The sequence below is a fragment of the Aspergillus sydowii genome (assembly GCF_001890705.1).
Source record: "Aspergillus sydowii CBS 593.65 unplaced genomic scaffold ASPSYscaffold_2, whole genome shotgun sequence".
NCBI lineage: Eukaryota > Fungi > Ascomycota > Eurotiomycetes > Eurotiales > Aspergillaceae > Aspergillus > Aspergillus sydowii.
In genome coordinates this window covers 412,020-427,803 of record NW_024467860.1, presented here as the reverse complement: position 1 = coordinate 427,803, position 15,784 = coordinate 412,020, and the positions used below count along the sequence as shown (strand labels likewise).

The 15,784-nt window shown below is 50.8% G+C and overlaps 3 protein-coding genes across 3 annotated transcripts; 2 read left to right on the top strand and 1 right to left on the bottom strand.

Annotated features, from left to right (window-relative positions):
- Positions 1–354: 354 nt before the first annotated feature.
- ASPSYDRAFT_54809 (kinesin family protein) lies at positions 355–5,671 on the bottom strand (the record flags this gene model as incomplete). Its single annotated transcript, XM_040848915.1, has 5 exons — positions 355–894; positions 943–4,926; positions 4,977–5,149; positions 5,204–5,527; positions 5,617–5,671. The coding sequence occupies 5 exons, from the start codon at positions 5,669–5,671 to the stop codon at positions 355–357; spliced, it is 5,076 nt and encodes a 1,691-aa protein (XP_040705649.1).
- A 4,736-nt stretch (positions 5,672–10,407) lies between these two features.
- On the top strand, positions 10,408–12,202 carry ASPSYDRAFT_40394 (SDR family oxidoreductase). The gene is made up of 5 exons (XM_040846077.1): positions 10,408–10,716; positions 10,805–11,090; positions 11,144–11,324; positions 11,380–11,639; positions 11,734–12,202. The coding sequence occupies exons 1-5, from the start codon at positions 10,616–10,618 to the stop codon at positions 12,073–12,075; spliced, it is 1,170 nt and encodes a 389-aa protein (XP_040705648.1). The 5' UTR covers positions 10,408–10,615; the 3' UTR covers positions 12,076–12,202.
- Positions 12,203–12,943: 741 nt separating this feature from the next.
- Positions 12,944–15,507, top strand: ASPSYDRAFT_40391 (uncharacterized protein). Its single transcript, XM_040846076.1, has 2 exons — positions 12,944–15,002; positions 15,063–15,507. The coding sequence occupies exons 1-2, from the start codon at positions 13,092–13,094 to the stop codon at positions 15,171–15,173; spliced, it is 2,022 nt and encodes a 673-aa protein (XP_040705647.1). The 5' UTR covers positions 12,944–13,091; the 3' UTR covers positions 15,174–15,507.
- Positions 15,508–15,784: the final 277 nt, after the last annotated feature.

Below are 15,784 nucleotides of genomic sequence, written 5' to 3'. Positions count from 1 at the left end.
AAAGTTTAAGCACATCAGTTACAGGGTAATGGGTAGAATGTACAAACGTCAGGTGACTGGTTGAAACAGTCACACCTCCAGCAAAGAGGGTCGTGAAGAAGTCATAAATAGGGGGTACTGAATGGAAATGGGCAATGCGCATGAAAGATCAGGCCGGTTAGAAGCAAGTCAAACGTAGACACAATTCAAACATCGACAAAATGTGAAGGAAAAGGTATCAACTGAAGGTATACAGGGGAATCAACGTTTAGTTCATGATGCAGTGACGATCTGAAATTCGCATTTCAACATGGGCAAGAAATGAAGAAAAAGATAATGAAAAGGCGTAGTATGTGGGGGAAAGTAAAGGAGAGTCTAGAAGCAGTTGAGCGTGCTCTTCTTCTTCTTTTTGTTTAGTGCGTTCATACGCTCCTCGAGTTGGGCTCGAGCAGCTTCGGCCTCGCGGCGAGCGCTCCTCTCTTCCTCGACAGCTTGAAGCGAGAGGCGTTGAGAACTGCGCTCCTTGCGCAGAGTCCCTAGCTCTTCCTCCAACTGCCAAGCCTTCTTCTTCCAGGCGTCGCAGTCAGACTTGACCTTGTTGCTCTGTGCTTCTAGATCGCCCAGAGCCTCCTCCAGAGTGGCGGTGAGTTGCTTTTCAGCATTGAGATGCTTCTCGATAGTACGAATACGGGCCTCCTGTTCCTCGACAACCTGACTGCCGACCAGTTCCTTGCTAGTGTGCCGAGAGCTTGGAGGAGATGAAGTGCCGTTGGTGGCGGATGCAATAGTGGGGAGCGGTGGGAGGGGAATAGCCGGCGGGGGCGAAGGGAGAGACGCCGCCGAAGAGCTCTTCCGGAGGTTGGATGTGAGAGAGCTGCTGCGGTCGTGGGAGTTGTCCTGGTTCTTGATTTGAAGCTAACCTTTGTTAGTAAAAATTCCAGCGAATGTACGGAGACTACTCACCTCGAGCTGCTCAATGCGCACACGATAAGTCTCGATATCCTTCTCATAAGTGACAATCTTGGCCTTGGCGTCTTCCAAAGCCTGGTCACGCTCCTGTTGAATGACAGAAAGACGGTTGTTGTGTTGGTCGAAACTGTTGGTGATCTGTTCCTCGAGCTCTTCGACGAGGCGCGCGCTCTTTTGCTTCTCGGCCAGGGCTTCCGCAGCGAGCGCTTCCTTCTTCTTGATCTGTTCGTCCCTCTGCAGGAGAGTGTCTTCCAACGTGGCCACAAGCAAAGCAAGCTCATTGACCTTGCCGTCCTTGTCCGAAACAGCCTTGTTGAGCTCTTCCACACGACTGTCATCGCCCTGTCTGGCCTCGATCTGCTTACGAAGATCCTCATTCGTGCCCATAAGTTCGGCGTACTTGTCTGAAAAGTGCTGTTTCTGCGTTAAAATGTCTTGGATCTGATCCGCCAGGTTGTCTGATGTGACATCCGACTGGATAAGGTTGGAAACCATGCCAAGTAGCTTAGCCAGCTCGTCGCGCGATTCAGAAATTTCAGTTCGCAAGGCCATCATGGCCTCTTCGTGCTGGCTATTCTGCTCTGCGATGCGCAATTCATGCTCACCTTGGGCAGCGGCCTTGGTTCGAGTCTCCAGCTCCTCCAGCTCTTGCTTATGAGACGCCTGCCAAGACTCCAATTCCTTCTTGTGTGAATCGGCAAGGGATTTGTGACTCTCAATCTCTTGCTCTAGCTCGGTGATACGGGTCTGGCGGACATCCATTTCAGTTGAAGTCGACGCAGAGTCAGTGGCTCCCTTTTGGGCCTCGTGCAACTTTTCAAGAGAAGCAATCTTCGCCAAGTGAGTGGCAGACGTGCTTTCATGCTCCTCGATCTTCCGCCTCAACTCTTCCACAACCTCAGTTTGCTCTGCGCGGTCACTTTCCAGTTGCGTTGCTGCCATTTCCTTATCGGTCACTTCACGGGAAGTGCCATTCTCAGAACGCATAGTGTCGATTGTAGCAAGAGCGCCATTGAGCTCGGCCAGGGTAGACTGGAGTTGCTTCTCCGACGACTGCAGGGATTCGATGGCGTTCTGGTGCTTGCCTTGCCATTGTGTCAGCTCACCTTCAAGGCTCGTGATCTTCTTCTCCTGCTCTTCCACATGCGCATCCTGTGCTTTGGCCGCTTCCTCCTGGGTCTTCAGGATGCCTTTCAGTTCCTCGATCTCCTCCAGAAGGACCTTCTCCCTCATGTCGTGGGCCTCCCTCATCTGGCTTAATGTGTTCTCTTGCTGCACAACCTGGTCACGTAGTTGGTTCACAAGTCCCCTGTCAACCGGAGAAGCACCCTGCAAACTGGATCGTTCCCGAGTAAGACCTGAAATGATGGTGGATTTCATTTCCATCTCCTTCTTCACGCTCTGGTTCTCCGCTTCCAGTTGCTGGATACGCTCCATACGGACGTGAAGCTCGTGCATCGCACCATCCAGATGGAGGTCGAAGTTTTGCATGGTATCCGGGCGAGAGGAAAATTCCTCAGTTGCGAGACTGCGCAGGCCGCTGAATGAGCGGTGAGCTCGGTCAATATTCGACATGATGCTTTGACTGGTCTTTCTACGGAGGGCGGAATTGAAGCCGGGTGTTGTCGGGGGGGAGGTAGATTTCGATCTTTGTAGCTCGGCCTTGAGGGATTCGATTAAGCTTAGGGTATCTTCGTGTTCCGCCTGGAGCTCAGTGTACTTCTGTTTCATCAAGTTGACACTCTCTTGGTGATCCAAAAGAAGTCTGCGCATATTGTCATCGTCGTGGGTTCCGTTCGGCACAGTTCCGTCTTGTGAATCAACAGTGGTTTGCGGCGTGTTCGCATTATATGAGTCTTGCGAAGTAACAGGCTCCCCGGCCAAGGATAATTCCGATGAGAGTGATTGCGAGAACGAGTGTTGTGTTCCAGTTTTTGACGCGGGTGCCTTGATATCCTCTAAAAAAGAAACCGGGCGAGAAGTTGTGGTCGGGACGTGATTTCGGGTATTTGCGTGGCGGGCCTCGTCCGCAGCATCCTGGCGAAGTTCTGCCATGGCTCTCAAGGCTTCCTCGTACTTGGCCTCAAGGGTCTCGTAATCATTGACAGTATTCTCGTGCTGAATGCGTAGGTCGAAAAGCTCCTGGCTGACGGTTTCCAACTTATCGGAAACAACCCGCATCTGAGTAGGGCTTGAAGACCCGCTCTGCGCATGTCCATTCTCAAGGCTTTCAAGGCGGCTGGTCGCACTTTCTAGAACTTTCAGATCGGAGTCACCTTGCTTTGTCGTCAACTCGGCGTCTTCAATCTCGCCCTCGACTTCCTCGGGGATTGGTTCAGCCAGACCCTCATCGGATTCAGGTATAGCCGTTTCGACGGCCTCGGTCAGTACATCAAGAGACATCCCACGCTTTCGCGGCTGGTAAGCTCCTGGAGGAGCAATATCGGATTTAACTTGGTCTTGGGTCTCCTCCTCCTTCTTGCCCTGGATGTTGTCCAACTCGTGAAGGAGGGTGTCCAGTTTGCCTAGGCTTCGTTGACGATCCACGACGTGCTCCAGACGATCAATTTCGCGTTGCATGAGTTCCATGTCTTGGTCAGCCTCTGCTAGGCGCTCTTCCAAAGTGGATATATACTCTTCACAGCTGGCCTCACTCTCGCGGCAACGGTTAATCTCCTTGCGCAGTTCTTGTACTATCGCGGCATGTTGCTCTTCACCGGAATTTTGGCCATCGAGCTTTGACTCTAGCTCATGGAGATAGGTCTCTGTGCTGGATTCTCGGTCCAGAAGCTTCTGAATGCGGGTCTGGAGCTGAGAGTTGACCGTTTCAACGTAGGCACATTTGGTCTCACGTTCGAGAAGAGTACTTTCCGTTGTGGACAAGGAGGTCCGGGTGTTGGAAAGTGAGGACTCGAGACTCTGAATGGTCTTTTCGTATTCTAAAACAACTTGTTCTACCGACTCCGCGAACGAGTGCGACCGCTTAAGCCTCTCAACAGAGTCACCCACAGCGGACTCAACGTCACCATTCTCGCCATTGGCAGGGGTCTGCTGCGAATCCCTCGCAAGCTCAGAGATTAGCTTGGCATGGCGTTGGCTTAGCGCGTTATAGCCCTCCTGGACGTCGAGCAGCTGATTTTGGAGCTCTATTTCGCGTTCATTCTGGCGTTCGGTGCGTTCCTGGGGAGCCACAGTTCGTCGCTCATTGTCCTCCGCATTGCGCAGTTGTTGCCGCAAAAAGGCAACCTCAGCCTTGAGTCTCTCGATCACTGCATGCTTGTCGCCATCATCCGCAACCTGCTGGATACGGGGTTTGCTTTGGATCGCTCTCGCTCTTTGCGCATACTGAACTGTGTTCAAAGTTTCACTGAGATGAAATTCTGCGGGGGTAACGCAGGCAATCATGTATGTGTAAGCGTTACCACCCAGCGAGTCTTGAAGCAATCGGGTAAGTTTCGAGTCACGGTAGGAAACGTGAGAGCCAGCTTGGCGAGAGGATAGTTGAGAGATGACCTTTCCCAGAGCAGCAAGACCGGCGTTAATCGAAATACCTTCGCGAGCACGCTCACCGGAAGCTCCCGTGTTCTTCAAACGCTCGCTTCCGGCCAAATCGACAAAGTGGAGCTTGCTGTCGACTGTTACGGACGAATCGGCACCAGAAAGCATCTCCACTGGCATGGACATGCGTTTGTCTTTCTGTGACGTTCCACCACTGCCAGACTTTCGCTGAACAAGGTTCAAGCTGAAGACCGCATGAGATCGCGAGGATTTGGCGTTGATCGCGGTAGAGTCAGTTTGTCGAATGGACGAGCCAAAGTTCAAAGCGCCGATAAGATCCTCAAAAGAGTTGATGTTTACTTGGTGTAAGCCGGTCAGGATAATGCGGCCCTTGGTGTCTTCGCGGATAGTGACAGCACTCCGATCTGACGAGGGGACGGAGTCAGGAAGGAGCAAATCTCTCAATTGCTCGTTGTAAATCTGGCGAAAATTAGTCTTCCTCGAGGCAGATATCCAGCAGGTCTTCATACCTCGACATAGGTAGCTTTCAACTGCCAGTTCTTATCAATGCTTTGTTTTCCAAAACTTGATGTAGAGCTAACTGAATATCGCGATGGCGTACGGAGACCGGTAGAGCTGTTGCGAGAATGTTTGGGACCTTCTAACTTCTCGAACAGAAGTTGAGCGGCACGCGGGATAATACCTATTGTCATCAGCGATTTGCACTTTCCATACAAATACGAACCCGCAAACTCACCCATCGCCGAAGTGTCGTTCTGCTCATTTGGGCCCGAAGTCCCCATTGTGTAGGATTTCCCAGCCCCGGACTGGCCGTAAGCCAAAATAGAGACATTGTAGCCTTGCAGGAAGGAACCGACACTGTCGCTAAGATACTCCCAGATGCCTTCCTGCTCGATAGTCTCGGCGAAAACGCGGTCGAAAACAAAGAGTTTACGACCCTGTGGGACATCGACGGCTAAGCTTGTCGGCGACGTGACATGGGCCATTGAACGTTGGAAACGCTGTGGGATCAATTCGTACCCGGGGTCGGTGGGCTTCAGCGGAGGACGGACACGGACGGCTGCGATTTGGTTAGTACAAGAGCGATTGTTTCCCTATGCGGGGAAATGACAGCTCTTGTGGCATTCCACAGAAGCTTAGATGGCAAACGCACCAACTTTGACCGCGGTTTTTCCATCCTCATCAGACGCCCTGCTCCCACCATGTTTACTGCTCATACTCAAGCGGCTATTGCTCCGCGGGGTGCGCATTAAAGCGCTATAAGGTCTCTGGGGGCCCGGCCCCGTGGGCGACGCTGGCGGCGAGGCCGTCATGACCTGTTCTGTATAAATGCGAACCGCAAGTTAATGGCGACGAAATCGATGCGGTGAGTGGGTCGTTTATCGGTCAAAGAATGAGAGAGAAGGAAGTCATCAGCGATCGATCGCCTGTCAAACGAAATGCGTCGTCGCGTTTAACAATAAAACGGTGCCTGCGCTAGGAAGAAATCTGTGAAAATCGCAAGAATGGGCGACCTGCGACACGATTTGCGATGGGGACAAATCTCCCGGTTATTCCAGAGCAGGAATCAGACCACCGCCGAGCTCGGAGTAGTTGTCGGTGAACTACCTGGTGGGAGAAGTCAATGGTCAGGGTCACTTTCAAACTTTTCGCAGCATCTGCGACAGCTCAGAGATTTGGGCAAAAAGGAAAGGAAGCAAAGAACTTGGGGATGCACAGGCCCGGCCAATGATTAGGGGGTACGGGGGGCCCGTGTACCGGAGATCATGGACCCTGTGTGTGGATGGAAGAGGGGGGAGGGGAGGATATACGCACAGGAGCGATATCGTGGAGGAAAGAGGCTGACCAGGAGAGCAAAGGGGCGCGCTTTCAAGAAAAGGAGAGAGCGAGAGAGCGACAGAAACAGAGAAAGAAAGTTGAGTGTTGACAGGTCTGGGGATCCATCGGCCTGAGGGACTCTGGGACGGTCTCCTGAACCACTAAAGTTAATTAACTCACCCGCAGCGAATGGCCTGTCGCTCTTAGTCTCGCGCTTCGTTCTTGCAGTTGCCAGTTGCAGTTGCGTCTCCGGAGGAGGCCATCCATTTTATGACTGCCTCGGATTCTACGGAAAGCCTTCCCATCGATTTAAGGATAATTAAACTCAGTCCAATGTCAGGAGCAAAGCACCGCCTCGACTCGGATATTGTCCTGGATATCGTTATCTCTGCCTTTGAGCCAACGGTGATCCTATTTTAATATCTCGATCGGTTCACGGGCGTTCTTTGAAAAAGTAGCAAAATCATGTTCATAAATAACTATGCATATTTCTCTGCGCTTCCTCTTGTTCACTCCCCTGAACCATCGCTCACTCCCGCGCGGCCTGAACGGGAACGTCCCACGGTTCCTGGGATTGCAAGTTGAGGAACCAAACGGCCATTCTCAGGAACCAAGGCACACTCTTTTCTTCTATTCTTGGAATAAACTCTGTCAGGGGCCAATTATCCGCAGCGGCTCAATAATTCGTCGACAAGGGCATCGTTATAGTTATGGCGATAAGCCTGTATAACGACACTGTAATATCTTCTGCAACTCTTGACGTTCGAGCGCCCTTGTCTGTACTCTGGAGTCTGTCCGGCATCACAGTCAGTCTATACCGGATCCAGCCAGGTGAAACACCACCAATTTCCTCTCTCACAAACTCATCCGCCGTCGACGCGAACCCTCGACTCAAGCTCTTCCCACGGCCGACGAACAAGGAAAGAACTCCAACTGACAGGAAGACGGCGTGTTACGAATAAACGATCAAGCGAGATGAGGACCTGCCCCGGGCTCCCTCCCCAGCCCAACTCCCGCGCCCAGGCCTCTACCCTTCCTCTCTGCCGCCCGAAGCTTGACTGGATCGTGCCACGCTTACGAGAATTCAGGATTTTTGAATCATGGTACCCCCCCCCNTGCAGTAGACTCAAGCTACAAAGGAACCAAGATTTCAGTGACGCCTCCTGCAGCGTCCTGCTTCCTCCGAACTTCCCTTTGCCCATTCAAGCGGTGAGATCGCGGTCAATTCCTTCAACGAGCCAATCGATTCACTGAACAAGAATAATTAAAGATGTGGACCTCCACAGAAGCAATTATCCTGCCATTTTCAAAGGACCGTGGAGCCTTTCAAAGGACCACGAGTCCACAAGACTTGGGAGCCTGGACCAACATGGTTCATCGATGTTCCCGCGAGTTCCATAATCCCATCCCGTCAGTGTCACTCAGCTTGCCAGTTGCCAGCCTTTCCGCTTTCGCAATTTCACTCGTTCCAATCGTGAGACGTGAACCCATCGACTGGAGTCTGGGTCACATCGTTGACTCGATATATTAATACTTGGCCCGTCCACCAGATCTTGCGGGATCCGTCCATCCAAGATATCGAACGAGGGCTGAACCAGTAAACCCTTCGCCTTGAATTTCACAAGGGCAGTAAAATCCACATAGACCCCGAAGATACCTGCGTCACTGCATGGTCTTCCTGCGACTTCCAATTGCAGAAGGCGCATAGAAAATTTTCTTGCCCACTCCCCTTGCGAACGAACGGTCAGGGTGTCGATCGCTGACCAAGATACGAAAAGGGGAAACCTGTCGCTCATCTTTGCATCGGTGATAATACTCCGAATATCTCATTCGTCCTTCAGAAGAGATATTTTCCTCTGGAGAAGAACCGACGAGAAAATCCACCCATAGAACAACATGGAAAGAGAATTCGACCAGACCAAGCAAGTTTAAACCTGAATTCGTCATCCAGGGACGGTCTAGCGCCTCCTCTGAGAGTCTGTGAAAACCGTTGAACGCCGAGACTCGAGGCGCCCTTGACCAGTCTTACACGAGACAGTCGAAAGTCGATCGCAATATCCCAGATCACGGAGAGAGCTGTCAGGGCTCAGCGCGCCACATGTGCAACTGCTTCGGGCCAGGCTTTACCGATCGGCCAATTCAATTCACGATTTCTATATTGGTGTATGCTCGTTTCACCTATGAACTTTGAACACTGAAGGTTCGCTCCTTAATCGTTCGTAAACCAAGATTGTTCTCTGGTGGAAAATCCAGCCGAGATTCCGCTTAAATATGCAACTCGAGGCCTCGAAATTCAAAGGTCCCTCATCCGACACTAAACTACTGAGTCGCTGACTCCATAATCTAGCCAATGTAGCCATCCTCCACGCGGCGGCCCAGCGGCCGATCTTCACCCACACAGGAAATTCGAATCGTGGTAAAAGATCAACTTAGGTTTCGGTGCGACTGCCATCAACGTTATTCAGCGCCCTCTGCCAGTCTACCCACGAGTTAACCAGAGTTTCCCTTCAGAGTCTAGCTTCCAACTCGGAACTGTAGAGAAGTGGAGTCGCACCTAACCTCTGCTCTTAGTCTCTTACCCTCTTCAGCAGTTCGACGTTTAGACTTCAGTGTTCAGTGCAGACTGCAGAGTCAGAGATGCAACTTCACCGTTGATCGCGCGGCGGAAAAGGCCAACTGATGTGTTGCGCTCAAATGCGCGTCGCGGATCGTAGACTGGTTCCAAGAGTACAGTGTCCTTTTACCCGAACAGAAACTCAAAAGATGCGGTCTATTGTACTATTTCTCCGCTGTTGTGCCGAAATCTTGTAGAATGTAGATCGTCTGCCCATGTGTTTATGGGGCTCTGGACCAGCGGTCCACCGAAGGCTGAACAGTGAACAGTGAGCACGAGTCGGGCCCATTATGGGGTCATCTACGCGATCTCCAGGACGTGCTCGAGCACGTTCAGAGTTCGTTGTCCGAAAACTCAACGAACTGTGATCGCCGTTTCTGCACGGTGCACTGATATATATCAGGTGAAATATAAAACACATCTACCGCTACTGCTACTACTATAGACAAGTGTAGTTGATACAGCCAGAAGCTGCAAACATCTCCCCTTTTCTCTTTAACCCAAGTGTCTAATATAGCTACGGTCCTCCCAGCATAGCTCTAGTCACTTAGTCTGTATGTGGCCCGTAATTCACCACACCGACCGGACACTACATCCGGTATAACGGTCCATACCTGGATATTGCTCTCCCCCACCCTCATCTCACTAGAGTCACGAGATAGAGAAATGTAAAGGAGCTGCCCTCGTAAATACACAGGAATTGGAAAGAGCAGGTGCAAGTCCATAAAGACCTCGTCCCCTAGCCCTATGCGCACCGAGTAGTGATGCACCGTTCGTAGCTTTTTGTTGCTTGTAGGTAGTACCGGGTTTACGACTGCTTCGTTCCATGTCAATGAGCCGCGTGTCGTCTTACCTTCTCTTGTGGAAGTGTCGAGATCTGTAGTTCTGCTATGGGAAGGATGGTTCGAGAAACGAGGCGTAGGATATGGATGGATTGTTGGTTGTCATCGTTAGAAAGTAGTTTGACGTGACGATAGTTATATGTGTTCACTGGAAACCATCGCCTTTGATGCTTGGACGTAACAGAACCGCATCTCTCACTTTCCTTTCCTCTTCTCATATTACCCGCCTCCCTATGCTATCTACCTAGGTACTCGAGTTATCAGCGATGTAGGTTTTCGTCCACAGGGCCGAATTTTCAAAATACGGATTCTCACTTCCTCCTAGCAGTATAAGTGAGCGACCGAGTCCGAAACCAACAAGACACTCGACCTTAGAGAGATTTGTGAAGACAACAGCCGCCGTTTCTGGCGCATGGGAAATACGGGCGGGGGTGGAACGGGTACTAGCCTGAAGTCACTGCGCAACCTCTGAGGACAGCCCTGCCAACCGTTCTGTTGTCCCCAAAGTACAGGGACGTGGTGGATTCATCTCGCTCATGAGTCCAGGATCTTCTTGGCGCCGGATTCTATAGTGGCTCGTTGACGATGTCGTGATGCATTCCACCCCTAACAAAAACTCAGAACGCATTAGGTCTTGACCGGTATATCCGTATTGATGTAGACTACACGGGGATCTCGGGAATGGCGTTGCGATTTCGGCGTCTCGGAAAATGAACTGACTCGGCATCCCGATGTATTTGGAGGGGTGAGGGGTAATGCATGACAAGTATCATGATTAACAGGACCATAAATATGAGTCCACCCTGGGGATTCTCGCGACAAGAACGAAGCAACCTTCCATAAATTACTTGCTATCGACCTTCCACCAAAAAAGATGTCCACTACCAAACCCAAGGTCGCCTTCGTCACCGGTGCGAACGGAATTAGCGGGAATGCCATCGTGGAGCATTTAATCCGCACTCCCAAGACAGAATGGTAGGTATATATATTGCTAGTATAGCTTTTAGGGTGGCTAATTTAAACCCTTTTACCTGGTTTCGATTTGGTCTGACTTCGTGTGTAGGTCGAAGATTATCATCACCTCCCGCAGCCCCCTCAAGGGTTACTGGCAGGATCCGAGAGTGGAGTTCATCGCATTGGACTTTCTCGAACCTGTCGAAACAATCGTCTCGAAAATGGCTCCTTATTGCCATGATGTGACACACGCTTACTATGCCTCATATGTGCATACCGACGATTTCGCACGCTTGAAGGTCTTGAACGTACCCCTATTTGAGAATTTCCTTACGGCAATTGATCAGGTTGCAAGAAATACTCTTCAAAGAGTGTGTCTCCAAACCGGTGGAAAGGTTAGTTTTGTCATGCTATAACTTGCACGTCGGTATTTGCTAAGAAAGCCCAGCACTACGGAGCGCATCTGGGCCCCGTGAAGCAGCCATGCAGTGAGGAGCACCCGAGGTATGACGATAACGGAGATAATTTCTACTACCCGCAGGAGGACTTCATGTTCGCGATGCAAAAGGACAGAAACTGGACGTACAACATTATCAGGCCGAATGCGATTATAGGGTTCACGCCAGGAGGTCAGTTCTCCCTCCACTTCTGCGTCGTTTAAGCTAACATGTTCGCCATTTCCAGGCAACGGAATGTCCGAAGCTCTCACTCTGGCGCTGTATTTTCTCATCTGCCGAGAAACGGGCGAGTTTCCGCGATTTCCCGGGAATCAGTTCTTCTATACCTGCCCAGACGACAATTCATATGCACCTAGTCTTGCCGATCTAAGTGTTTGGGCTACCACGACGTCAGCGGCGGCGAATGAGGCCTTCAACCATGTGAACGGAGACACATTTGTCTGGCGGTACTTCTTCCCGAGGATTGGGAATTATTTCGGCTTAGAGGTAGGATAACCCTTATCGCCCTCCCCTCAATTGAAGGGGAAGATCTATCTTGACAATACCCGTTCACTATAAACTAATCCATTGTGACTTTCAGGTACCAGAAACAACCAAATTCGGCGCAACAGGTGAAGCCGGAGTTAAAACCGAGAACGAATTCAAAATGGGGGAGTGGGCAGCTGACAAGAAGCCCGTGTGGGAGGAAATCTGCCGGAAGCACGGCGGCAACCCCGAAGCCTTTAACTGGGGTACGTGGGGGTTCTTTGACTGGGCCATCGGCAAGGCCTGGCCTACGGTCAGCTCTGTCACTAAGGCGAGGAAGTTTGGGTGGAATCGGTATGATGACACCTACGAGAGTTGGATTGAAACGTTCCGCTCGTTTGAGAATGCGGGAATTCTACCGCGCAACGGTGGGAAGACGGTACCCTTGAATATTTGAATTGATGCAATAAGGTTGGGCCATATAGAATCCAAGATGTCGACATGCGATATCCACCGTAGCCTTAACCTTAAGTAGTTAATATTGCAGTGTCTGATAGTCATCGTAATGTCCTTCTCATGAATATCTGGGAATATTGTTCAGAGGGAGTCCCTAAATATGTAAAGTAGATAGATATACCTGTACGAGCGATTCTAGCTTCCGTATGGAGGTAATCAGGCGCAAGAAGGAGATTTAGAAGCGTTCATTTGACCATTGATTCTAGGAAAGATAAAGAAGGCATTAGAGACCGCCCTCTGCGGTAGAAATCTGGAAGCTATCCAGTATCTTGCGAATAAGCGTTGCACCAGCATAATCATCTATGCGGTGGAAACTCAGATGATAGTAGGTTTCAGTCTCTCTCTGGCCTTCTGCCATGTTATGCTTGGATTCTTTCAATGTGATATAAGCATGCTGCCCAGAATATAGAGTGTGGGTTTCTCGCGTCATTGCTTGATTATGCAGTAACGAAGCATAGCGTAAGTCCCTGCAGACAAATGGTCGAATATCCACCGTAATTCAATTTACCAGTAACTTGATACCTGGATTGGTATATTTTACACGGTAAAGCTTATCTGGTAAATACCATGGCAGTGCTTCCTCGAACCTTTGGGTTGAATCAAGAAGAGGGAAGTCCAGACGCTGGACGGAGGGGGCGAGGAACGCCAGTCAAAACATTGACGAAGCCGGGCCCGCAAGCAGAATGCTGAGGTCATGATAATAGCACTGACTATTAATAGTATCTCCAGGCAAAGGGCAACGCAGCTAAGTCGCTTTACAACGTCTATCTTTCTTCCGGCGGGGCAAAGTTGACTCGTTTCCTCAATAGGAATTTTGGACGAAAGAGGAAAGTCTACGGTGCCGCACGTGATTTCGCGAAGGAGGAAGACGCGACACGTGAATCTCCCATCTATCGCTACTGTCTGGTATTGTTATCGCTACACTCGCCCCTCCTTGATCCGAAGTGAGCCAGCACGATGCCGCCAGAGGTAATCAACCTCATTTCATCGACACCCCCGGCTCCCATAAACCCGCGTGAGCCTTCATCCATCAGACGATTTCGCTCTAGCCCCCCTGCACCCGCCGACGCACCCTCGATCCCGCTCTTGTCGGACGACATTGACCTTGACCTTGCGCAATTTGGGAACGATGATGCAGACGACCTTGATAACCCACCTAAACGGAGACGGTTAACCCCGGAGATCGACACAACGAACAAGTCACCTCGTGGCAATGACAATTTACTGCCCCCGCGGAACCGGAGTCATTTTGTTTTCTCCGATGAGATTGTGCCCTCTTCAGATGGACCTTCGAATGCGCCGTCTAAGCCACCGACCTTCACGCTAGACTCCGATCCGATTGTTTTCACGTCTTCTGCCCCGGAGCCGGCTCGACGGAATGCGTCTCCGGAGAAAAGGAACAACTCACGAACCACTACGAAGTCGAGGGAAATACAGATTGACGATGATAGTGACAATGGAACTGCTTTCGGTGGCGGTGGTCCGCAGGGGCGCAAACATCCTTGGGAGGACGACATTAATCAATCCAGTGACCCGTTCAACATGCCGGACCCTAGCGAGATATTTAATATTCAAGAGACGGAGGTTACGGTGCCGAGGTTGCACTCGGAATTATCTGGTAGAACAGCAAGTCTACTAGCAAGTCTTAAAAAACATGCAGGGGACGATGCTTCTGAGGCTAGGGCACGTACAAAACAGGAATCGCGTAGAGGTCGGGGTGCTAGCGAAGAACGGCTTGATCCTGATGAACTGCCTGAGCCTCGGGGTGGCCGCAGGCTAAAGAAGGCTACGACAACTAAATCGGCGACTGCGGACAAAGAGGCAAAGGCAAGGGAGCGAGAGGCCTCCAAAGCACAGCGTGAGCGCGAAAAGCACCTGGAAAAGGAGCGGAAGCAGAAGATGAAGGATGAGAAGGCGAAAGACAAACAGTTAGCTGCTGAAATAGCAGATGTGAACAAACTCAAGGTCGAAAAAAAGAACTCCACACCAGAGATGATAATCGACCTCTCTTCCTCATTTAAGGAAACCGGTGTCGGCAACCAGGCACTAGAGTATATGCGGGCCCTTGGGGTGGAACATTCCTTCTTCGACAGTCCATTCCGAAATCTCATCAAATGGCGGCGAAAGATGAAGGCCACATACAACAAGGCCCTCAGGTACTGGGAGCCATGCGAACTCCGTATTCAAGAAGAAGAACATGTTCTATGCTTCTTAACGGCACAGGAGTTCGTCGACATGGCGGCGTCGTCTCTTGACCCTAACACCCCTAACACGTCAAGTGACCTAGAGGCGCACGTACTCCGCCTGAAAAACGCTCATCCACGCTGCACAGTGATCTATCTCATCGAGGGCCTCACAGCATGGATGCGCAAGAGTGCGAACGCGCGAAACAGAGCGTATCAAGCCGAGTTCCGCCGCAATCTCGAGGAAGCCCAAGGGTCGTCAACAACAGCATCAACATCCGCTCCATCGCGCCGCAAGAAACCAAACAAATCAGACTCGATCCCACCAATCGACGATGATACGATCGAAGATGCGCTTCTCAACCTCCAAGTCACGCACAACTGTCTCATCCATCAAACTGCCGCGCCGCCAGAGACTGCCGAATGGATCAAGATCTTCACCGAACACATTTCAACCATCCCTTACCGCCGTGAACGCATGGAGGATAACGATTCTGCCTTCTGCATGGAAAGTGGACAGGTCAAACCTGGAGAGGATGCATTTGATTCCTACATTCGTATGCTCCAAGAGGTCAGTCGAGTTACAGCGTCGATGGCGTACGGAGTCGCCCATCAGCACCCCACCGTTGTCGATTTGGTAAGGGGCATGCGGAGGTCTGGGCCGGGAATGCTGGAAGATGTCAAGGTATTTCTCTCCTATTCTGTAACTCTTGAGAATGTTCTTATCTAACCCATCCATGTATAGAAATCAGCAAACAAGAATGGCGCTGTTACAGATTCCCGTATCGGTCCTGCGGCAAGTCGGCGCCTGTACAAAGTGTTCATGGGAATGGATCCGCAGTCCACGGACATTTGAGGTTGGCATCAAAATCCGGGGTTTGGCGTTTGGATCGACATTGGCGTTGGTTGGGTACTGGTATTTGGTAGTCGATTGGTCGGCGCTACAGTATTTGGAGCATTACTATTGGCATGACCTTTTGCTCTTTGGGTCCTTTTGCGGTCTTAGTGTACAGACCTACTGGGATGTTGTGTTAGCATTTGATTATTTGCAGTTTGTCATCTGTCACGAATCACGGCCTGACTGCCTGGATATCAGAGCATACCTCTTTTGGAGGGTTATACCTCGCATATTGTACATGCTAATCACCGAATATTTCATCTACGAGTATTCTCAATATACCTTCACAAACTTTTGAAATTGTAAATTACTGGTAATGGGTGGAGTGAAACCAGGTTGCCTAGGCCTAGGGACTGGGCTGTATAACCCTAAACTAAACCGAATCTCCCCACCCAACCGTGCTCTCCAAGTATGGTAGTCGCACCTTCCTGTTCTTACCATCACCATATCCTCTAGTATATTTAGGGCAACAGGTGCAATGGACATCTAGGGTAACTGGGCAAGTGCAGCTGTGCTCGGCCCGGACCTGCCTGATTAGGCAAGGTAGTTGATCGGTCCTTCCAGTCCAG

Coding starts and splice junctions, on each gene's coding strand:
- ASPSYDRAFT_40394 (XM_040846077.1), top strand. CDS start 10,616: ATGTCCACTACCAAACCCAAGGTCGCCTTCGTCACCGGTGCGAACGGA. Junction 10,717..10,804: donor CGCACTCCCAAGACAGAATG/GTAGGTATATAT, acceptor CTTCGTGTGTAG/GTCGAAGATTATCATCACCT. Junction 11,091..11,143: donor GTCTCCAAACCGGTGGAAAG/GTTAGTTTTGTC, acceptor AAGAAAGCCCAG/CACTACGGAGCGCATCTGGG.
- ASPSYDRAFT_40391 (XM_040846076.1), top strand. CDS start 13,092: ATGCCGCCAGAGGTAATCAACCTCATTTCATCGACACCCCCGGCTCCC. Junction 15,003..15,062: donor GAATGCTGGAAGATGTCAAG/GTATTTCTCTCC, acceptor ATCCATGTATAG/AAATCAGCAAACAAGAATGG.